The following is a 25021-nucleotide window of genomic DNA, read 5'->3' as shown; positions in this document are numbered from 1 at the left end:
ATGTATTTTTTCATTACTAGGGAATTAATAATGGTATATTATCATATAGCAATCTAGAGTCTTCTGAGATACAGATAGTGTCAGAATCTGTTGTCTTCATATTGCCTACATGATGTTTAAGTCCAATAAAAAGAAATGACTTTCCCACTGGACATTAACCTAATATAAGGATAAATAACACTCAGTACTATTTTAACAAAATAATCTGCTTGCTACTTTGTTGGTGTTGCCGCGTGAATTTTGGCAAACTGTGATGGTTTCATATGACTTTCTGGATGGATATGGCTAGTTCTCAGCAAGGGTAGAGAGATACTCCCTGCCATATTTGGTCTACGTTTTTGAAAGGCTGCCCCTCTGACTCCTTGGGCACATATTGTCAGTAATGTCTTACAAACTGCATCTGTTTATCTTTAAATTCCAAATAGAATGTCATCCAAATTCAGAAAGTACATGTGGCTGAAAACAGTGCAGCTGTGAGAATAATCATTCTGTGAGTATATAGAAGTTGAGGACATGTGGAAGATGTTATAGCAGGAATGAAAGAATTTGGATAGAGGCAGAACTTGGAGGCCATTATAATTATAGCTCATGGAATCTCACCAATTTCACTAAATCTTCAATGAAAGACAAATACTAGTTTATGTTTAGGAGCTTGGCTGTCATATAGTCATTTCTACCAAAAACTAAAAAATTACTGCAGCTCATAGCTTTGCTATCCTCAGATGCCTGAATGATAAGACAAGTTTCTTTAACATCATAAAGGGCCTGATCTCAGTAAAAGGATCATGTTCTTCTAAAAGCAGCAGCTATCAGAATCTGTCTGAGTGGGAGCTGAGGCCGTTTGTATATTTAAGTGCTCTCCAGAGGATTTCTCAGATGGCTGGTAGCCATCCCCAGCCTACGAGGTCCAAAATGGAATTTTTTATTTTTAAAGAAATATAGGGTCTTGCTCTGTCACCCAGGCTGGAGTACAGTGGCACAATCATCAATCACTGCAGCCTTGAACTCTTGGGCTAAGGTGATCCTCCCATCTCAGCCTCCCAAGTAGCTGGGACTACAGGTGTGTGCATCACCAGGCCCAGCCTTTTTAAAAATTTTTTGTAGAGAGAGAGTCTTGCCACTCACTACATTGCCCAGGCTGGTCTCAAACTCCTGGCCTCATGTGATTCCCCCCGCCTTGGCCTTCCAAAGTGTTGGGATTCCAGATGTGAGCCCCATGCCCAGCTCAAAACTGAACTCTTTAAAGGATTTGCATCCTTCCCTCTGCTCCTTGCTTCCCTAGGCCCATCCCGAAAAGCTCGTTCTGCATCCCCCCTCCCCGCCCACTTTTTCTTTTTTGAGACAGGGTCTCACTCCATTACATCTTTTTTTTATCTTGTTAAATGACATGTCCATTTTTCTAGTTGCTCAGGTCAAAACTTGGAGTCTTCACTAACTCTTCTCTGTTCTACATACTCTATTTCAAATCCATCAATAAATCCTACTGGTTGTACTTTCAAAATACATCCGGAATTTGACCAATTCTCACCACCTCTACTATTACTGCTCTGATCTAAGCCAGCATCTTCTTTCACCTGGATTATTGCAGTAACTTCCCTGCTTCTATCCTTGCTGTGCTAAAAATTATTGTAACATAGTATCTGGCATGATCATTATAAAACTTAAGGAAGATTGTATTTCCCATCTGCTTAGAACTTTGCAGTGGCTCTTCATCTCTCTTAGAGTAAAAGCCAAGGCCCTAGGAAGTGCCCACCTAGTATGGCCCCCACGGCCCTCTGGCACCATTTATTGCCCTTCACCTGATTATTTTCTTCCATAGAATTTATCACTGTCATATGTATGTGTGTGTGTGTATATATATATATGTATATAAAATAAATATATATATTATAAATAAATAAATAAATAAATATATATATTTGTTGTATGTCCTCCCTAGAAAACTTATCAGCACCACAAGGACAGAGAATTGGTCTGTTTTGTTTGCTATTGTATCCCCAGCACCTAGAACAGTGCATTGTAGGTGCTCTGTAAACACGTTGATTGAATGAAGGAATGCATGAATGGAGGTAGGTAGCAGGTTGCAAATGGGCAGTTCGTGGTCCCATCTGTCTGGGCTCTATTCCTATTTCTGCTCTTACTGGTTAAATAATTTGGCAAGTTACTTTATCTCTTTGGGTTTCAGTTTCCTTACCTATAAAATAAGGATAGTCTTTGTCCTTCTCTTGTAGATTTGTGGAAAAATTAAATGAGTGTAAAGTATTTAGCTTGTGGCAAGTTGTTCAAATGTGTTAGCTCTTGTTACTAGAGCATCTTCCATGTTTATGGTAGGTCGGGCTTTCTCAGTATAGTCCCGGAAACCTGCATCAGGATCACCTGGAGCTTATTTAAAATGCAATTTCCTGGGTTCCAGTCCAGAAATCTGAGAAGAGTCCTGAAAGACCTGCGTTTTTACTAGCTCTTCAGATGACTTTTTGCATATGAAAATCTTGGAATTCTATGTTAGAGGAAGGAGTGATGGGCAACAGCTAGAGCATGACAATCCTGAGCATGGGGTCAGGTGAGGATGAGGTGACTCTACCCTATAAGGAATCAGAAGGAGGGGCCTTCCCTCTCAGTGGTGTGTGTGGTGTGTCTGGACGTGATGGATGGGACTGGGAAATGGGCATGGAGAAGCAAATGGGCCCTCTGGCTGCTGCTGATTTTAAAATGATCTTGTTCTGGGATGAGAGTCGATGGCCATGCCTAATGATTTTTTTGTCGTTGGCAGTGGGATGTTCTATGACGGGAACCACACATATCTCATTGAGCCAGAAGAAAATGACACTACTCAAGTAAGTGCTCCTTCTGTTTATTGTGGCAAATGGAAATGTTTATGCTGAGAGCTTTTTTCCTCTCCTTTTTTCTTTCTACTTTATTTCATTTTTATATTTTTTAGGGTTAAGATAGTAAACATATGTACAGATGCTCCTCGACTTATGATGGGTCTATGTCCTGATAAACCTATCGTAAGTTAAAATATTATAAGTAAAAAATGTATTTAATACCCCAATAAATGCATCATAAAGTCAAAAACATGTATGTTGGGGACTGTCTGTATATTTTAAACTAAATATTGAGTAAGTCAAAACCACAAGTGTTTTTTTAAAAATTTCTTGCTGGGTGTGGTGGCTCACGCCTGTAATCCCAGCACTGTTGGAGGCTGAGGCGGGCATGAGGTCAGGAGTTCGAGACCAGCCTGGCCAACTTGGTGAAACCCCGTCTCTACTAAAATACAAAAATTAGCCGGGTGTGGTGGCATGCGCCTGTAATCCCAGCTACTTGGGAGGCTAAGGCAGAAGTATTGCTTGAACCTCCTGCCACTGCACTCCAGCCTGGGTGACAGAATGAGACTCCGTCTCCAAAACAAACAAACAAACAAAAAATTTCTTTTGTTTCTTTCTCTTTTATATTGGAAATATAATACTTTCCCTTTGAGGTGTTCTGAAATCTCTATTTCCATCTCAACCCTAATGTGTTATGATCTGTCTTAGTTTGACTTGGCTACCATAACAAAATACTGTAGACTGGGTTGCTTAAACAACAGAAACTTTATCTCAGTTCTGGGCACTGAAAGTCCAGGGTGCCAGCAGGGTTGACATCTGGTGAGGGCTCTTTGCTTGAATTGCAGACGGCTGCCTTCTCGCTGTGTTCTTACATGGCAGAGAGAGAGAGAGAGAGAGAGAGAGAGAGAGAGAGAGAGAGAACTCTGGTTGTCTCCTCTTGTTATAAGGGTACCAGCTATACTGAATGAGGATCTCACCCTTATGACCTCATTTAACATTTATCACTTCCTCACAGGCCTTATCTCCAGACAAAGTTACCCTGGGTGCCAGGGCCTCAATATGAGAAGTCTGGGGACACACACACATTCAGTCCATAACAAATCAAATTCACAGATCTGTGATTTTTCACCCCTCCTCTCTTTTCTAGATTCCAGATTTTTCTCTGTTGTCTATTGCTTTTAAGGCTCTATGCTGATGAAGTTTAGAGAAACCTGAGTCATCTTAATCCTCTCTCTCACTTTAGCTGAAACATTCATTTCCCATAAATTAGAATAAGTTGAATTAATATTATGGACTACACAGAAACATAATACACTTTCATTCCAGCTCTGTACATACAAATGTTCTTCCTCGTATTACACAACATTACTTAAGCAGAGAGGCACATTCGTTCAAGAAACATACATGGCTTTGTCACCCATAAACCATCTTGTTTGGGAAATTCTCTGTATTGTGTATTATTTTATGGGTACCCACTGCTGCCTGTCTTGTCACTTTGCTTGACAGTATGATTTTTTTAAGATAATATGAAACTGGACTATGACATTCTAATTTTTTTTTTAGTAATTGGATGAAGCCAGATGAAATTATATTTGAGTGTTTATTAACTTTTTAGAAGAAAAATGTGACTTTTTATCTCTTGCTTTTTCATATACCTTGTATGACACTTGAATTTCAGAACAGGGTCCACTTTGGACACTTACTTATACCAGGCATCCTGCTCCCCAATACTATGAAGATTGTTAGCTCTGTAGTCTGCCTACCAAAGCTCTCTGACTTTTAAAAGGGTGCAGGGATCCGTGAAAGGAATCAGTAATAAAAAAACATTAAGTCATTTTGCCAAATGTCTTATTTGTCCTTGGGGGAATAGATTCATTCATTTGTTTTCCATTACTGTAGGCTTTGGCTTCTCTGTGAAGGCATTTTTCTTCTCATTGGATATTGCTCTGGTGCTGAGAGAATACAGGAGTGAATAGGAGGGGTTGGACAATGGTTCATCACCTCTCTAAACCCAGGAGAATGCATAGGCAAGCTGTGGTTCTTTTAAGGGTCTCCAGCTATGTTTGCCTAAGGCTGGAGATAATCCTGTTGTACATGCTTAATCACTGTTGCTTGTGTCATTTCAGGAGGATTTCCATTTTCATTCGGTTTACAAATCCAGACTGTTTGAATTTTCCTTGGATGATCTTCCATCTGGTATGATGTTCATATAGTGACTTTTTATTTAAAAGACAACTTCAGTAATTTATTTAATGCCTTAGAACTAATCTATATTTGGAATATCATTAGCCCACATCTGCTTTTGACATTTTTAGAGGGAGAGCCAAGTCACGTCAAGAGGGAGAATAAAATGCAAACTGGCCTCACAGATGAGTTTGGAAAGATGTGGAGGAAAACTTTTAAAAATTTTAAAATTCAAAATAAGGCAATAAAAGAGAAACAATATTAGAGCAAGAATTGGTCTGTGAGACAAAGTACATACAAATTCACTTTTTGTGAAATACTGGTCTTGTAAACATAGGGATGAACTCTTTTATTATTATTATTATTATTATTACACTTTAAGTTTTAGGGTACATGTGCACAATGTGCAGGTTAGTTACATATGTATACATGTGCCATGTTGGTGTGCTGCACCCATTAACTCGTCATTTAGCATTAGGTATATCTCCTAATGCTATCCCTCCCCGCTCCCCCAACCCCACAACAGTCCCCAGAGTGTGATGTTCCCCTTCCTGTGTCCATGTGTTCTCATTGTTCAATTCCCACCTATGAGTGAGAACATGCGGTGTTTGGTTTTTTGTCCTTGTGATAGTTTACTGAGAATGATGATTTCCAATTTCATCCATGTCCCTACAAAGGACATGAACTCATCATTTTTTATGGCTGCATAGTATTCCATGGTGTATATGTGCCACATTTTCCTTAATCCAGTTTATCATTGTTGGACATTTGGGTTGGTTCCAAGTCTTTGCTATTGTGAATAGTGCCGAAATAAACATACGTGTGCATGTGTCTTTATAGCAGCATGATTTATAATCCTTTGGGTATATACCCAGTAATGGGATGGCTGGGTCAAATGGTATTTCTAGTTCTGGATCCCTGAGGAATCGCCACACTGACTTCCACAATGGTTGAACTAGTTTACAGTCCCACCAACAGTGTAAAAGTATTCCTATTTCTCCACATCCTCTCCAGCACCTGTTGTTTCCTGACTTTTTAATGATTACCATTCTAACTGGTGTGAGATGGTATCTCATTGTGGTTTCGATTTGCATTTCTCTGATGGCCAGTGATGGTGAGCATTTTTTCATGTGTCTTTTGGCTGCATAAATGTCTTCTTTTGAGAAATGTCTGTTCATATCCTTTACCCACTTTTTGATGGGGTTGTTTGTTTTTTTCTTGTAAATTTGTTTGAGTTCATTGTAGATTCTGGATATTAGCCCTTTGTCAGATGAGTAGGTTGCGGAAATTTTCTCCCATTTTGTAGGTTGCCTGTTCACTCTGATGATAGTTTATTTTGCTGTGCAGAAGTTCTTTAGTTTAATTAGATCCCATTTGTCAATTTTGGCTTTTGTTGCCATTGCTTTTGGTGTTTTAGACCTGAAGTCCTTGCCCATGCCTATGTCCTGAATGGTAATGCCTAGGTTTTTTTCTAGGGTTTTTATGGTTTTAGGTCTAACATGTAAGTCTTTAATCCATCTTGAATTAATTTTTGTATAAGGTGTAAGGAAGTGATCCAGTTTCAGCTTTCTACATATGGCTAGCCAGTTTTCCCAGCACCATTTATTAAATAGGGAATCCTTTCCCCATTGCTTATTTTTGTCAGGCTGGTCAAAGATCAGATAGTTGTAGATATGCGGCGTTATTTCTGAGGGCTCTGTTCTGTAACTGGCACAAGACAGGGATGCCCTCTCTCACCACTCCTATTCAACATAGTTTTGGAAGTTCTGGCCAGGGCAATTAGGCAGGAGAAGGAAATAAAGGGTATTCAATTAGGAAAAGAGGAATTTAAATTGTCCCTGTTTGCAGATGACATGATTGTATATCTAGAAAACCCCATCATCTCAGCCCAAAATCTCCTTAAGCTGATAAGCAACTTCAGCAAAGTTTCAGGATACAAAATCAATGTACAAAAATCACAAGCATTCTTATACACCAATAACAGACAAACAGAGAGCCAAATCATGAGTGAACTCCCATTCACAATCTCTTCAAAGAGATTAAAATACCTAGGAATCCAACTTACAAGGGATGTGAAGGACCTCTTCAAGGAGAACTACAAACCACTGCTCAATGAAATAAAAGAGGATACAAACAAATGGAAGAACATTCCATGCTCATGGGTAGGAAGAATCAATATTGTGAAAATGGCCATACTGCCCAAGGTAATTTATAGATTCAATGCCATCCCCATCAAGCTACCAATGACTTTCTTCACAGAATTGGAAGAAACTACTTTAAAGTTCATATGGAAACAAAAAAGAGCCCACATTGCCAAGTCAATCCTAAGCCAAAAGAACAAAGCTGGAGGCATCACACTACCTGACTTCAAACTATACTACAAGGCTACAGTAACCAAAACAGCATGGTACTGGTACCAAAACAGAGATATAGATCAATGGAACAGAACATAGGGATGAACTCTTAATCATTTCCCTATTTATTTTTTTCCTTGTCTTTTTTTTGCTCTAGCATTTTAAGAAAGAACTATTATAGGTTAAGTTTTATTATCATTATGTGCTATTTGTGAAAGTAGTCTTTTCTTCTCATCTATACCTAAATGGACCTAGGTTAATTTTAAGAGTGTTTGTCTCCCAAGATTACTTATGATTTACTATAATAAGTTAGAAGAAAGCAAGAAATAGACAGATGTCAAAAATACAAATTTTGTGAAATATTTTCAAAAGTAAGCTTATTTATTTTAGGTTGAATAAATGGACCTAGCAACCTATGTTGCTTCGAGAGTTGCTTCCAAGTCTTCACATGACAAGAAGGGTAGTACATGCATACTTTGCCCTCCTTAGTGGAGCAGTGTTTATGCAGGGTGCGTTAGCGTTTGTCTTTGGCTGTGCTGGACTCATTTATTTTCTTCTGAAAACAGACAGCCCTCTGAACATCTTTATTCAGAAGATATCTGGATATCTGGTATGGAGATGCTTCCTCCCCTATTTACTGAGCCTTATTTTAATTTTTTTTTTTTTTTTTTTTTTGAGACAAAGGCTTGCTGTATCGCCTAGGCTGGAATGCAGTGACGCGACCTCAGCTCACTGCAACCTCTGCCTCCTAGGTTCAAGCAATTCTTCTGCCTCAGCCTCCGAAGTAGCTGGGACTACAGGCACACACCACTACGCCTGGCTGATTTTTGTATTTTTAGTAGAGACAGGGGTTTCACCATATTGGGTAGGCTGGTCTCGAACTCCTGACCTCGTGATCCACCCGCCTCAGCTTCCCAAAGTGCTGGGTTTACAGGCGTGAGCCACTGTGCCCGGCCTGATTATTTTAATTTTTAATCTCGTTTTAATCTTTGCAGCAGCCCTGTAAGATTAATGTTATGCCTGGTTTGCAGATGAAGAAACAGAGCTCAGTTAGTTTGTCTTTTCCAGGGTCCCACAGCTAGCAAGGGGTAAAGTTGAGTTTTGAATTATGACACTTTGAAAATGTACTATGATAGAGAAGCACAGAGGGAAATGGAAAAATCGCCAGCCTGAGAGTAATCCTAAACTAATGCTTAGATAATCACTTAGAAGTTTACATTGTCTCTTCATCAGAAAATGAAATAAATGTTTCCTAATGTTCCTTTCTCTCTAAATAAGTTTGTAACTCCTTGTCCTCCTGTAATTTCCCTAAAGAGAAATGAACATTCTCTCTTCTTCTCTCCTGCTGCCAGAGGGATAGAAGATTTAACAGAATTTACTATTTTGAAAAATCTTCAAATGGGAATATAGACTGTTCTTTCAGTGATCTTATAAAACTTTCTACAATCCCTATTCTGATAAGAAAATAAGTCATGACTAGCTGTGTGGGAATAAAGCTATAATTTAATGGGCATTACTGGGAGCAGTCAACATTAATTAATATTTAAAGTAATAAATAAAGATTTTCCCCTAAAGACTTGATTATAGTCTTGCTAGGATATAACCTTATATATATATATATATTTTTTTTTTTTGAGAAAATTGTTCAGGGTTTCTTTCCAGCAGAAACTTTGATGGTGACTTGGCAGTTCTGCTGTTATTAAAATGATTTTTAGACACATTCTTTAAAAACTCAGGTCTGTTTCAGTTAGTTTCCAGTTTTCTCATCAGAAGTTGGCACTGTCTTTGTTCTTGCGATAGTTTACTGAGAATGATGATTTCCAATTTCATCCAAGAACAAAAAAACCAAACACCGCATATTCTCACTCATAGGTGGGAATTGAACAATGAGAACATATGGACACAGGAAGGGGAACATCACACTCTGGGGACTGTTGTGGGGTGGGGGGAGGGGGGAGGGATAGCATTGGGAGATATACCTAATGCTAGATGACGAGTTAGTGGTTGCAGCGCACCAGCATGGCACATGTATACATATGTAACTAACCTGCACATTGCGCACATGTACCCTAAAACCTAAAGTATAATAATAATAAATTAATTAATTTAAAAAAAAGAAGTTGGCACTGTCAATTTTGAGGGAGTTTGTCTCCCAACATTACTTATGATTTACTGTGATAAATTAGAAGAAAACAAGAAATAGACAAATAAATGTCAAAACTGCAATTTCTGTGAAATAGTTTCAAAAGTAAGTTTATTTATTTTAGATTGCATAAAGTTTAACTGGGTTGTGGATTATCAACATCATCATCTTGTTATGTTTTATGTATTTCCCAGCGATAGACATAGGATCAGCTGTTCCCCAAACTTGTCGGACTGTGGAACATTTGCTTTACATGGCATATACCTGTCTCAGGACTAGTGTTTCTGATAACATATTCTGGGAAAATCTTATTTCCTATGGACACTTATGCACCCAGTTAAAAAAATATGCAATGAAATATAAAAGTCTTATGTACCATTCAGTGAATTTTTACATACCTACACTCTTGTTGAGAGATAGAGCATGTCCGTTACCCCAGTAGTTTCCTTTGTACCCTTTGTAGTCAGTGCCTCCTACCTCTGCTGTTCCTTTTGTCTGTTGTAGAACTTTATACAGATGGAATCATGTACTATGTGCAGCTTCTTTTGTTTAGCACATGCCTGTGAGGTTTATGTTGTCAAGAGTAGCAATAGTTCATTCTTTTAAATTATTGAGTATGTTGTGTCCTGTGAATATACCACTTTTTGGGGGGGTGGGGGATGGGGTCTTGCTGTGTTGCCCAGGCTGGAGTGCAATAGTGCAATCTCAGCTCACTGCAGCCTCTGCCCCCTGGGTTCAAGCAGTTCTCCTGCCTCAGGCTCCTGAGTAGCTGGGACTACAGGCATGCACTATCATGCCTGGCTAATTTTTGTATTTTTAGTAGAGACAGGGTTTCACCATGTTGGTCAGGCTGGTCTCAAATTCCTGACCTCAAGTGATCCACCCTGCCTTGGCCTCCCAGAGTGCTGGGATTACTGGCATGAGCCACCGCGCCCGGCTTATACCACAATTTTTAACCTATTAAGTTGATGGACATTTGGGTTGTTTCCAGTTTTTGACTATTATGAGAAAAGCAACTATGCACGTTATTGTACAAGTCTTTTCTGTGGGCTCATATTTTCATTTCTTCCAGTAAATACCTAGGAATAAAATTGCTGGGCCATAGGGTAGGTACATGTTTAACTGTGTTGACAGTGTCCTCAAACTTTAGCATGCATCAGAATCATCTGGAGGACTGGTAACCACAGATTGCTGGCCCCATCTTGAGAGTTTTAATTCAGTATATCTTGGGTGGGTTTGGAGAATTTGTATTTCCAAAGCTTCCCAGGTGATGCTAATGCTGCTGGTGCTGGAATCACACTTTGAGAACCACTGTTTTTTTTTTTTATATATATATATATATTTTTTATTATACTTTAAGTTCTAGGGTACATGTGTACAATGTGCAGGATTGTTACATATGTATACATGTGCCATGTTGGTGTGCTGCACCCATTAACTTGTCATTTACATTAGGTATATCTCCTAATGCTATCCCTCCCCCCTTCCCCCACCCCACAACAGGCCCTGGTGTGTGATGTTCCCCTTCCTGTGTCCAAGTGAGAACCACTGTTTTGTGAGAAATTGCTGAACCCTTTTTCCAAAGTGGGTACACTCTTTTATACTTGTGTCAGCACTCTATGAGAGTTTTAATTGTTCCACATCTTAACCAACATTTGCTCTGTCATTCTTTAATTTTAGCTATTCTAGTGTATGTGGTGGTATCTCACTTTGGTTTAAATTTGCATTTTTCTTGGTTTAATGATGTGTAGTATATACTTATTCGCCACTAATCAGAATTTCTGTCTTTTTGTTGTTAAGTTGTAGGAGTACTTACATATTCTAGATAGAAGGCCTTTGCCAAATATGCCTTATGAATATATTTTTCCCAGTCTTTGGCTTACTCATTTACTTACTTAATGGCATCTTGTGATGAACAGATGTTTTAAATTCCATGAAGTTTAACATTAGTTTTTATCATTATTGCTTTCTCTATGCTAAGTAATTTTTGCTAGCTCCCAAGTTTTGAAGATATTCTCTAGTGTTTTCTTCTAAAAACTCTATAGTTTTATTTTTTATGTTTAGATCTAGGATCCTCTTCAAATTACTTTTTGTGCATGGTGAAAAGTAGGGGTTAAGTTTTATTTTATTATTTTGTATGTGGATACACAATTATTTTAATACCATTTGTTGAAAAGAGTTTCCTTTCATCAATGAATTGTTTTGATGTCTTTGTCAAAAAGTTTTCAAAGTATTAATATGAGTCTATTTCTTGACTCTTATTTTATTTGGCTACCCTTATCACACTTTGTTTTGCTTACTGTGGCTTTATATACGTTTTGAAATCGAATAACGTAAATCCTCCAATCCTGTTTTTTCCAAAAATTTTTGGCTATTCTGGGCCCTTCAGATTTCCCTACAAATTTTAGAACCTGCTTGTCAATTTCTATAATTCTGGGATTTTTATTAGAATTGTATTAAAAGTATGGATTCATGGGGGAAAACTGCATATTATTAGTAGTGAGACTAAAATTTCTTTCAGTGTTTGGTCATTTTTACTGTAGATATTGTATTATCTATTGCCGTATAACAAATTACTCTAAAACTTAGTGGTTTTAATAAACAAACATTTATTATCTCATAATTTCTGAGAATCAGGAACCTGGGTGTGGTTTAGTTGGGTGCCTGTGGCCCACGGTGTCATGAGTTTGTAGCGTAACTGTCAGCTGGGACTACAGTTTCATCTGAAGGCTCAACTGGGAAGGATTAGCTTCTGAGCTCACTTATATGATTGTTGTCAGGCCTCAGTACCTCACCACATGGGCCTCTCTACAGGGCTGCCCCCCACCAACCTGGTAGCTAACTTGTTCCAGGAGATAGTGAGAGACCAAGAGAAGAGAGAGAATGAGACAGGATGCCTAAGATGGAAGCCACAGTCTTTTTGTTAACCTGATCTCAAAAGTAACATCTGATCACTTTTGCTGTATAGTATTTATTAGAAATGAGTCACAGAGTCCAGCCTTCTCTCAAGGGAATGAGATTATACAGTGGCATTGTGTTAGTTATCTATTGCTGAGGAATTCATTTTTATTATGTACAGAAAAATTAGAAAGTAGCTGAGTAATAAATTACCACAAAATGCACCTCTTAAGACAATGCACACTTATTATCTTACAGTTTCTGTGGATCAGGAGTCCAAGGATGGCTTAGATGGGTTCTCTGCTTCAGAGTCCCTCACAGGCTGCAGTCAAGGTGTTTTCTAGGACTGCATCTCATCTCAAGGCTCAACTGTGGAAGGATATGCAGTTGTCATTGGCAGAATTCAGTTCTTCTTAGCTTCTTAGACCAAGGGCCTTGGTTTCTTGCTGGCTTTTGGCTGATGGTTGCTCTCTTTCTCTTCTCCATAGGGAAGCTCACAACACTGGTGCTCATGTAATGAAAGCCAGTAAGGAAGAGAGTCTCTAGCAAGATGAGTTACAATCTTATATGATGTTATCTTGAGAAATGACAGTTCATCACCTTTGCTGTATTCCATTAGTTGGAAGCAAGTTACAGGTTTTACTCACACTCAGAGGGCATTACAAAAGGGCGTGAGTACCAGGAGGTGGAGACTGTTAGAGGTCATCTTAAAGTCTGTCAAATTCTTCTCTTTGGCCCCCAGTAATTCCTGTCCCTTTTACCTGCAAAATACATTCTCTTCCTCCCTAGGTCTCTAAGCGTTTCATCCCGTTATAGCATCTGCTCAAAGTCTGCAATCTCATTATCTAAATCAAGTCCAGGTGTGGATGAGGGTCTTTGGGTGTAATTTCTCTTAGTCCTTCTGTGTGTAAAACTAAAGAGACAAGTTATCTGCCTTATGTAGTCCCAGGATCCAATAATGGGCCAGGTGTAGACATGCCCTTCAAAAGAGGGAAAATTCGAGAAACAAGAAAGACACTGACACTACAGTTCTGAAATTCTGCTGGGCAAATGTTGACCCTTTCTTGATTGGGTTTCAAGGCGTGGAAATGATTCTCCATGACTCTTGGCTCTGTGTTCTCAGTTCTTGATTCTGCTCATCCTTCCTTTTCCATGAAAGGTAGCACATATTTGCAGCTGAGTAGTTTTATCAGTCTGCTATTCTAGTTTGCTAAGAGTTTTTATCAAGAATAGGTGTTGAATTTTGCCAAATGCTTTTCTGTGTCTATTGAGATGATCCTATAATTTTCTCCTTTAATCTGTTAATGTGATGAATTGTATAAATCGATGTTTTGAATATGAAACTAATTTGCATTCTTAAATGGGCCCCAATTGGTTATGGTAGATTATATTTGTGTGTATTACTGGGTTTGATTTGCCTATGTTTTGTTAAGCATTTTTAATGTATAGGTTCAGAAAGCATATTGGACTGTAGTTTTCTTTTCTGGTTTTAGTACAAGGGTTTTACTGGTCTTATAAGATGTGTTAGGAAAAGTTTCCAACTCTTTTTTTTTTTTTTAAGTTTGTGTAAAAGTGGTATTATTTCTTCCTTAAATCTTTGGTAGAATTCATCAGTGAAACCATCTGGCCTTGTGGTTTTCTTGGAGAGTTTAATTAAGAATTAAAGTTATTTAATAGATACAAGATTATTCAGATTTTCTATATATACACATGTTCAAGGAATTTCATCTAAATTAACAAATTTATTGGCATAAAGCTCTTCCTAATATCCTCGTATTATCTTTTTAATATCTATAGAATCTGTAGTGATTTGCTTTCTTTATTGGTCAAGCCCTGCTGATCAATTTTATTGATTTTTGTTTTTAAGGTTTGAGTCTCACTTTGTTCTATTTGATTTGTGTTTAATTTGCTCTTATTTTTCTGGGCTCTTAAGGTGGAAGATTAGATCATAATTTACACTTTTTTTTCTTTTCTAACATAACCACTTAAAGCTATGCATTTCCCTTCAAGCACTAAATGCCTTACCTGCATCGCTTGTATTTTGGCTTGTCATATTTTTATTTACTTCAGGTCAAAACATTTTCCAAATTACCATGTGATTTCTTCTTTGTCCCATGGATTATTTAGAAATGTAGAGCTCAGTATCGAAATACTTGGTTATTTTTTTCCAAGCACCTTTTTATTATAGATTTTTTAATTTAATAGAATTGCAATAAGAGAAAATACTCTGTGTCATTTCATTTTCTTTAAATAAAATTTATTGGGACTTGTTTTATGATCTATCATAATGTCTGTCTTGGTGAATGTTTCATGTATTCTTGAAAAGGATATGTATTCTTCAATTATTGGGTAAAGTGTTAAAAATGCCAACTTAGTTAAATTGTTTGATAGTGTTGTCTTCTATATCCATATGATTCTGTTTACTTTTTTTTTCTTTCAATTACTGAGGGAGGACTGTTGAAATCCTTAACTATAACTTTGAATTTGTCTGTTTCCCCTTTCAGGTCTGTCACTTTTTACTTTATGTATTTTGAAACTCTGACATTAGGTGAATAAACATTTAGGAGCATTGTGTCTTTTTGATGAATCATCCTATTTATAATTAGGAAATAGTTTCCTTTCTCTCAGATACTTATTGTCCTGAAGTTACATTGTCTGATATTAATATTTCCTTCACAGTTCTCTTGTGATTAATGTTTGTAAGGTGTATCTTCTTCCATACTTTAAATTTAAAGTGCCACTCTTCTAAACAGCATGCAGTTAAGTTAATGTTTGTAAGGTGTATCTTCTTCCATACTTTAAATTTAAAGTGCCACTCTTCTAAACAGCATGCAGTTAGGTTTTGCATTAAAAAAAAAAAAAAAATCCGGTCTGGCAATCTTTGCCTTTTAGGCACAACATTTAGTCTATTTGCATTTAATGTAATTATTGATATGAGATGGGTTACTTTTGTAATCTTGTTTTTCTATTTGTCCTATTAGTTAATTATAAAAGAGAACTTATTCTCTTTCTCAACAAATCCCTTGTATGCCCAGGCCATAGCATTCTGAAAAACATGATGGGAGAATATTTGAACATGAAATAAAGAGAGAATACTAATTTTCTTACCCGATTTTATTATTCAGCTTCTTGGTCACAGATTTCTCTGACCATGATTATTTCTCCTTTATGAACAGTATCCAAAAATAATGATAATGGTTCACCTTGAGTGTTTTATAGCATTATTCCTATAATAAGCCCCTTCAGGTTGTTCAATCATCAAAGTTTTAGGAAATCTGTACCCTGTAGAAAGATTGCAGCTTTCCTTTCACTTTGTAGAAAAATCCTCCCTTATAAATAACCTAATCTTATATTCAGAGATGAATCTATGTGCATAAACAGTTGATGTATAATTTTCATATCTGCTACCAAGAGCAGATAAATCCTGAGATTAATTTGGTTATGGGCAAAGAAGAATATAAATTAATTGGAAAAAATTAGCTCAAAACTTTGGTGTCTTATAACAATTTCTTAATAAATTATGAACTTGGGAATGTGTGATTATTTATTCTACTTCTCATGGCTCCTCTTCTTTATTTTGCCGCCTCTAGAAGGTTAGTAATGGAAGTGAAAGTCAAGTTGGCTTTTTGGAAGATTCCTAGTATATAACATAATGATATTTATAGGAGAAATATGAAAATTTTTCGAGATAAATTAGAACAGAAATAATGTTCTAGATTTTGCAAATTATATTCATCCTTTGTATGTTTATTTAGTATTAATATACTACAGTTACTTAATGTTTTGTGTGATCATTAAGTGCAACATTATGTATTATAAAATTCATAAGAAGGAAGGGCAGGTAAAACTTTGCCCTGTATTGAAGAAATCTGACAAATGCACTAAGTTAAATTAAATTTAATTTCCTTTTAGAATTTCAACAAGTAAACATTACTCCACCAAAATTTATTTTGAAGCCAAGACCAAAAAGGAGTAAACGGCAGGTATGTATTCACAGTGGTGTGTCGTGTTATTTTAAAACAATTGTCAACTGCCAATCATTTGAATCTACAGTAAGTCTGTGTGAGAGGGTGAGTATTAGTTTGGGAATTTGTCAGGGTGTGGTAAACCGTAAGGGTGACGGATCTGAAGAAGCAGTAGAAAGGGGGCCATGTTATTTCACAGATGCAAAAAAGATTCAAGATGGTGGTGATAATATGTTTCTTCATCATATTATGGGTTATGAGGCTCCTGCTTGTGGCATCTCGGGTTCTTTCTACCATAGGCTTCTTTCCTTGCCCAGATATGTACCACATCGTGGAATCCACTTGTATGGTTCATATCCTTGTATTTATTCCCTGGAAGATAATCTCTTAGGAATGAATCAATCAGGTTGTGAAGCCACAAAATGCTTTTGTCTCACTTGGGCAAAACTTTGGAGTCCAGTATATAAAATTAGGTCGTGGACTTTATGATTGTTCGACTGGATCTTGGACTGGGTAATAATAACTGTTGATATGATGCTTTAAACCAAATGAAGTCGGTACTATTATTCCCCTTTCACTGAAAGAAAAATGATGACTCTGACATGTGAAAATGACTTACTGGAATCATAGAGCTGGTAAATGGTTTAGACAAAATTAAGAGTTGTGGCATCAGAATCAAGATATCACCACCGTGGTGGTGTGGGCAGGAGAGATGGCTATTAAAAACACAAGATGAAGGAAATAGGTCTCTAGTAAGATCAAGAAGTTGAAGGAACCACGCATCTTCTTTTTATTACCTTGAAATAAAATGTGTGTTTACAGACAGATTTTTATTGTGAATAATTATTGCTAAATTTTATTGAATACTTACCTTGTACCTGGCCCTATTATAAGAATTTTAACTATATTAACACATTTAACCCTCAAAGACCTTAAGAGGAAGGTATTATCACAGGTTAAGTATCTCTTTTCCAAAATGCTTGGGACCAGAAGTGTTGCACATTTTGATTTATTTTTTGGCGGGGGGAGGATTTCAGAATATTTACGTTATACTTAGTGGTTCAGCATCCCTAATTCAAAAATTATAAATCTGAAGTGCTCCAGTGAGCATTTCTTTTGAGTGTCATACTGGTGCTCAAAAAGTTTTTCATTTTGGAGCATTTGGGATTTTGGATTTTCAGATGAGAGATACTTAACCTATTATATCCTAATTTTACTGATAAGGACATTGAACATAAGAGGACCAAGAAACTTGCCCAAAGCCACATAGGGTGACTCTGTGGTGGAGCTGGGATTCTGACCTAGGAAGCCTGGTCTCAGAGAGAGGCTTATAACCGCATATATGCCATATATTGCCTCTCAGACCCATGTGTTCCATGAATGACTACTGTGACCTTTATAAATGTTGTGAATGTTTATATATATATATATACACATATATATATATGCTCATATATAAACATATATATATGCTCATATATAAACATATATATATATATACACACACACATATATATGAATAGGTAGAGACATACGTATCTTGAGGCCCAGTTAGATAAAATAATTACCATCAGGATTTAATGTGAAACAGTATTTTTTTGAATTATAGACTGAAAGAATAGGACAATATTCTTTTGACATGTACCCTGAAGTTCCTTATAAACATCTCAACATCTAATCGTTTGCTAAGTAGACAAACCCTTGATTTCTCTTTCTGAGAAAGCCATGGACCCATAGAGGTGAAGTACTATAAAACTGTGTGGCTAATATGGCAACTCTTTGACATTAACAAAATGTTGGGACTTGTTGAAAAGTTTACCGTGTTAACTAGTCTCTCACAAGTAGTAAAGCAGCTCCTATTGCCCTAAAAACACCCCCCTCCCTTAAAAAAGAAAAAAAGACTCTCGTCATTGGATGCACTTTAGTGTTATTCTTTGGTTTCCAACCTCAGAATTGTATCTATTATTCCCTATCACCTTGGTGTTATAAGAGTTTTTTTTTTTTTTTTAAGTTTAGGAATGCACTTAGCAATGACAAAATCCATGTGGGAGCATTTTTAAAGTTGGTTTTAATTGCAACACTCAAAACAAACATATATGTATTGATTTAAGTTTGATTGTATACCCTTATCACAAAAATGGACCTTGGACAAGTGAGCAAAACATTTTCTGGAAAAGTTTATATTGAACTATGGCATAAAGGAAAAAGCTAGCTTTACAAACCTTGTTAATGATTATATTATAGGCTAACTGTAGAGAACAAAGAGAATGGCTGCCTTAGTGGCTTTTCCCTGTAACTTTCATTGGTCATTATTTCGAAAGAGGAGAAAACTTTTTGGTGAGCAGAGAAAGCTAGCTGCAATAGATAACTCAAGACTGCCTGGGAGTTCTTAAAGCTATTCTAACAAAGACCCCATGTCATTTGGGGATCCTCTGAAACATCCTAGATGAAGGCACATGACTCACTCCCAGTTTGGAGATTAAATAATAAAAGTGCCAATCACTCCAGTCCCTGTACCCTCTCAGAGATCCTCAGAGGACCTGAAATTAAACCCAAAAGAATGCTCTTCATATGTTACTATTTTCAAGATAGACTGTTAAATGAAAATCACTGGATGCAGAAAGGAGTGAAATAAACGGAAGTACAAAATAAAGGACATATTCACATTTAGTTTTATGTGCAGAAGTATTTTTGGAAGGAACCAGTAACTTGCTGTATCCATTGTGGGGGAAGGACTAGGAACTGAGTAGGTGGAGAATAGAGGTGAGAGGAAGACATTCATCTTCTGCCCTTTTATACTTTTTAAATTTTCTGAGTCATGTAAATTTATTACCAACTCAGAAACTAAGCAAATTGATGAAAATTTTTTTAAATGCTGAAGGAATAAAAAGGGAAAATTTTATTTTGTTAGTTTCTTCCATATTTTTTAGCTTTTCGCAGCCAAGTTTAGAGGGCTGAATTAGGTGATGTTTCCTTTCCTGTGTTACAGCTTCGTCGATATCCTCGTAATGTAGAAGAAGAAACCAAATACATTGAACTGATGATTGTGAATGATCACCTTATGGTAGGATTTGCTGTTGTTTTTAAGCCTGTTTGTGCCTAGGGTAAAACTGGTGAGTGCAAAAATATGTTTAGAAAAAACAAGGAGCCCATCAAGTTGTAACCTGGAGAAGGTATTTGTATAATCAAATATATTTGTTAACTAGCAACAACCTGCAATTAGGAAATATTCATAGGTGGAAATAACTAACAGTAACTTTTGAGTTTTCAAAAGTACTTTGTGACTCATAGTATCAACTTTTGAGTTTGCTTGATTAGTAGAGGTACTAATATTTGAATCTCCACTTACTAAAATGACAAGGTTTAAAAAAATGGAAATTCCATTATATATTGAAAAAGTGAGGCACCAATTATGTGACATTTTAGTTCGCAAGGTACACCTTTATCTTAATAAAAGAAAAGCAGCTTTTCTATTTTGGTCTTACTGTGCAGAAATCATGTGGAAATGCTTACATAGCTAACCAGTGAAGATTCTTAGGATAAGAACTTGACAAAACTTTCATGTTGTTGAATCAAATTATTTTGACCCATAGTGTTTATATTCAGTTAATGGGCATATTGCAGGCAGTATGACTACATTGATAGCACAGCAATGAGTTATAATGCTAATTGTTCTATGTAACCAAAGTTTTAAACTAAAAATGTTTAATGATGCATATTGCTGAATTTTACTTAAGTTCAGGTACAAGCGCATTTTAATTTACTTTGAACTACTTATTTGAGGAAAAAATTATCATTTATGTATGATAATTTTATGATTATTTATGTATGATTAAATACATAATTTAGATCTTAATTATTGCAGTTGCTAATAATAATAATAACACCACAATCAGGATTGAATGCTGCTTCCTTGTTCAAGCTAGGTCTAAGTTTTATCTTTCCACCTATTTGAATCCAGTGAATGTTACTGTTCCCCAGGATTTTTATAAAATAAATTATAACAACGTATATTTTGAGCATTTTAGATAGTCACAAGTTCAGATATCCATAGACATCAGTAGACATATAAGTGAAATGAGCCAGATATAAGACAGTATAGGTGGGTAAGGCCTGTGGTGAAAAGAATGGTGCATGGCCTGTCTAAGGGGAGCAACTGCTTCTCAGTGTTTGCCAGTTATTACCAGGTGGGAATGCTAATTTTAACTGAAGCCAGAAATTGGATTTTACATGATATTTCCTGATTTTTAAAACACAATTGAGACCAACCAAAGATATATGTGATCCACATCTGCCCTGTATGCCACCTCGTTGTGACCTTTATCTTAGAGGTTTCTTCTTGCTGAATAAGTCTTGCAGAACTTTTAAATCTGTATGCTTTTAGCAGTGTTCACATCCACTTTACTGTCCATACCCCTACTTAGATTTGTATGTCTTGCAATTCATAGACAACTTTTGTATGTTTTATCATTTTGAATAACAATCCCAATAAAAATAAACCTATGAAATGGATGGATTGGGTATTTTTTACTTCATCTCCCAGATGAATAAATTGAGGCCTCAATCCTTTAAGAGACTTGTCTCAGGCAACACTGCAGATAAAGAACTTGATCTCAACTCTGACTCTGACATTGTTTTACAGACAGCACAATTTTACAGAAAAGATTTTTTTTATACATTTTTAAAGATCTTTCAATTGCACCATGTTTTCTCTGATGAGATGATTGTTTTCTGATCACTTTGGAAGACCTTCACTTGTTTTCTTTTGCTTTCAGTTTAAAAAACATCGGCTTTCCGTTGTACATACCAATACCTATGCAAAATCTGTGGTGAACATGGCAGATTTAGTAAGTATCAACCCCGTTCATTATTGCCCTCGAAGATTCTTATTTCCTAATTGCTAATAGAATGGATAATATGATTCTTATAGTTTCACTGCTCTATGTTGCACTTCAGCCAAGGTGTCTAGTAAGTCCCAGGTGACCTTGCAATAGACTTTATTGACTTTGATGTCTGGCTGGGAAGACAAACTGGTCAAAGTTATCCATAGATATGCCTGAAATTCCATCCTATGTTTTTCACACTGTAAAAACAAAGGTTGTGTCATATGCCTAACAAAGGTGTTCACAGTGACTTATAACGATGGAGAAACAGTACAACAGTTGTGCCTTTAAGAGTGCCTGGTGCTGTGGCAGTGATGCAACTAAATAATTCCACTATACCTCCATACTTCCCAAATCTTCCCTTGACGAGGCTGTGCTAGTACCTTCTTCACAAGTCTAATCAGAGCCAGCCAGGTTGTCTAGAAATTATTTCTTTGGAGAGTTTTCATTGCTCCATTTTTAGCTAGAGGAACTCAAGCATGCATGAATTCTTTTTCCAGGATACCAGAAAACAGATTCAGGTGGAACCTTGAATAGGGTGTAGGTATTTGTCAAAAAGGGATCTTTTGTTTCCAAAAAGTGCTCAGTTCCTTGGGTATTAGTCAACAATTTCATTCTCTGTTACTCAAGGAAATGCATGTAAATTAGAAAGTTATCTCCCTTTAACTAAAACTCAAAGAAATGTCCATGAAAGGAGTTTTGTAGTCCTGTTCATAAACTATTTGATTTTACCACATGTACAGCTGATGTGTTCATTTTATTAATATACTAGATATACAAAGACCAACTTAAGACCAGGATAGTATTGGTTGCTATGGAAACCTGGGCGACTGACAACAAGTTTGCCATATCTGAAAATCCATTGATCACCCTACGTGAGTTTATGAAATACAGGAGGGATTTTATCAAAGAGAAAAGTGATGCAGTTCACCTTTTTTCGTACGTAACTTCTGTAATGATGTATTACTTTTTTTGATTCCATGTTAAATGTTTTATTGTGACTGAAATGTATCCTTTCTGCTACATAACACAATTGGGATTTGACATGGCAGATGGCAGATAGATTTGGAAAAAGTTTTCAAGTATAGATTGTTTAAAATTCCCATGAAAATGTAAAAGTTTTAATTTTGAGTTATTTTATTATTTAATGTTTAATTTTTCAAGATATTTAAATAGAGCATTTACTGAGTAAAAATACTGCTAATACTCATATATAGTATTCTTAACTGCAGATAAATTATATTCTTTAGAGTTACTGTCTTTTAAATGTTAATGTTTTCTCTGTTTTTGGTTCTAAGATGAGAGCTTAGTATTTCTGGAATTTATTTTTAATTTTTTCTCACTCTTATGTTCTTTTTTTGATAGCATGCATATTTGACGTAATAGCAAATTATATATAGTAGAATTTTAAAAATCTATCATCTAAAGTCAGAGCTGTTGAAGAAAGTTATAAAAGGAAGAAAAGATGTATTTTGGGGTAACTTTATATATAATTTCAAATTTAGAGAAAAGTTGCAAGAATACTACAAGGAAATTGCATATGTCCTCTATTCAGATTCATCAATTATTCACATTTTCCCCATTTGTTTCATAATTTTCTTCCATTCTCCCTCCCTTCCTTCCATTCATCCATCCTTCAGTTTTTTGTTTGTTTGTTTGTTTGTTTTTCCTGAACATCTTGAAAGTAAGTTGAAGACACTTACTGGGGATTTATTATTAAATAGTATATATTCTCTAAGAGTAAAAAGACATTCTCTTATACAACCACAGTAAATTATTAAAACCAGAAAATTTAACACAAACATAATACTTTTATGTAACCCATGGTCTATATTCAAATTTCACCAATTACCTCAATAATGTCTTTTAAAGCTAATTTTCCCCATCCAAATCCAATCCAGGATCACACATTGCATTTAATCATCATGTCTCTTTAGTCTCCTTTAATCTGAAAGATTTCCTCAGCTTTCCTTTGTCTATTTTGAGTTTAATACCTTTGAAGAGTGTAGGCCAATTATTTTATTGACTGTTCCTCATTATGGGAATGCCTGATGTTAAGATATGTATTTTTGGCAGAAATACCAGAGAAGTGATTTTGTGTCTTTCCCAGAGTACATAATATCAACCAATTATTTTTTAATAGATATACTTCAATTTAAGATATTTATTAATCTTGCAAGAAAACATCCCTTATAAACCTTTTTCTTTGGTTATGTGTATAAACAATTTTCACATTCTTCCCTTGCAACATGAATATATTGTATAGAAATCTTATGTATATTGAGAAAATAAATGTAGTAAACTAATAATGAGAGACGCTATGATGTTTGAACTGTGAACAGTAAGCATTTTTCATTTCCTTTTCTAAAAGGGGAAGTCAATTTGAGAGTAGCCGGAGCGGGGCAGCTTATATTGGTGGGATTTGCTCGTTGCTGAAAGGAGGAGGCGTGAATGAAGTAGGTGTGAACATCTGTACAATACAAAGTGGTATGATGGCTGAAAATGTTTTCCTTGTACTTAAGAGATAATTTCTCAGTATTCACATACTCCAGATGTTAGATTGCTATATTACAAATCAATATGGTGGCCTGGCACAATGGCTTATTTCTGTAATTCCAGCATTTTGGGAGGCTGAGGTGGACAAATTGCTTGAGACAAGGAGTTTGAGACAAGCCTGGGCAACATGGCAAAACCCCATCTTTATCAAAAATACAAAAATAGGCTGGGTGTGGTAGTGTGTGCCTGTAGCCCCAGCTACTGGGGAGGCTGAAGTGGGAGGATGGCTTGAGCCTGGGAGGCAGAGGTTGTATTGGGCCCAGATTGCGCCACTGCACTCCAGCCTGGGCAACAGAGTGAGACCCTGTCAATAAATAAATAAATAAATAAATAAATAAAATAAAAAATATAAAAAACTAATGTGGTTACTATAAGTGACCAGAGGACAGACTGGGGAAATAATGGCAGATAATATGGGATAATTATTATATATTCATGTTATACTTGGAATAATTTCCAGATTAAGCTACTTACAAATTAAATTGAGAGAATCTTTACCTTTACCTTCATTGAAAATAAGGCCCTATTTATCACTTTGAATGATTTTCCAGGGAATTGAATAATTCCCTGAAGCATCAGGTTGTTACCTAACAACCTAGCTGGATATTTTTTCCTTAGTATTTAACAGATTTGGGGATAAGAAAAATAGAGTAGGTTTTCCAAAGGGTTTCTTTTATTCCTAAGGCACTAAACCTACTAGAGATGATCGAAAAGAAAATACTTTCATTTTAGGAGGCTGCAAATTGAAAAATATATCCTCAGTTCTTCTTAAGTTTCTATTGGCCAAAGATCATCACTACCTCCTGTTACTCATTTCATTTGTTTCAGAAGCTACGTTCTATTCCACTTGAGGGGAATTTCAGGATTACAACTGGATACAAAGATGAACAAGTTCTAAAAAAATTTACAGATTTAATTTTATTTTGTGTTATCCAAAAGATGGATTTAATTATATACCAATATTGAATTTTTCAAGAATGTCACTGGTGAAATTTGGACTCAGATATACATTTCTAAAACCCAAAAGCTGTGATTATTTCCTGACTTCTAGTATTCCCTGTAAGACCTAATCAAACATGGATTTTTGTTTCTTACTACTTTTCCCCAAATGCATATTCAGTGCTGGCTACAGTGTGTTCAGCCTCTTCTAAAGAAATTGCTTAGAAATTACTTATTTTCAGCGATATTGTGACATTTTTCTCTGGTTCTTTGT

At 36.1% G+C, this 25021-nt stretch overlaps 1 protein-coding gene across 27 annotated transcripts in view; it reads left to right on the top strand.

Annotated features, from left to right (window-relative positions):
- Nucleotides 1-25021, top strand: part of ADAM22 (ADAM metallopeptidase domain 22) — a 277808-nt gene that overhangs the window by 180029 nt on the left and 72758 nt on the right. For all 27 annotated transcript variants that reach the window (XM_063667635.1, XM_054493744.2, XM_054493743.2 and 24 more), the window contains 7 exons: nucleotides 2771-2834; nucleotides 4952-5021; nucleotides 16317-16387; nucleotides 19359-19433; nucleotides 21145-21216; nucleotides 22025-22191; nucleotides 23624-23708. In XM_063667635.1, the coding sequence (XP_063523705.1) occupies nucleotides 2771-2834; nucleotides 4952-5021; nucleotides 16317-16387; nucleotides 19359-19433; nucleotides 21145-21216; nucleotides 22025-22191; nucleotides 23624-23708 (604 nt within the window). The remainder of the gene's footprint in view (nucleotides 1-2770; nucleotides 2835-4951; nucleotides 5022-16316; nucleotides 16388-19358; nucleotides 19434-21144; nucleotides 21217-22024; nucleotides 22192-23623; nucleotides 23709-25021) is intronic.

This window comes from Pongo pygmaeus, chromosome 6 (assembly GCF_028885625.2).
Source record: "Pongo pygmaeus isolate AG05252 chromosome 6, NHGRI_mPonPyg2-v2.0_pri, whole genome shotgun sequence".
NCBI classification, from domain to species: domain Eukaryota; kingdom Metazoa; phylum Chordata; class Mammalia; order Primates; family Hominidae; genus Pongo; species Pongo pygmaeus.
This window is presented reverse-complemented; position numbering and strand designations above follow the sequence as displayed.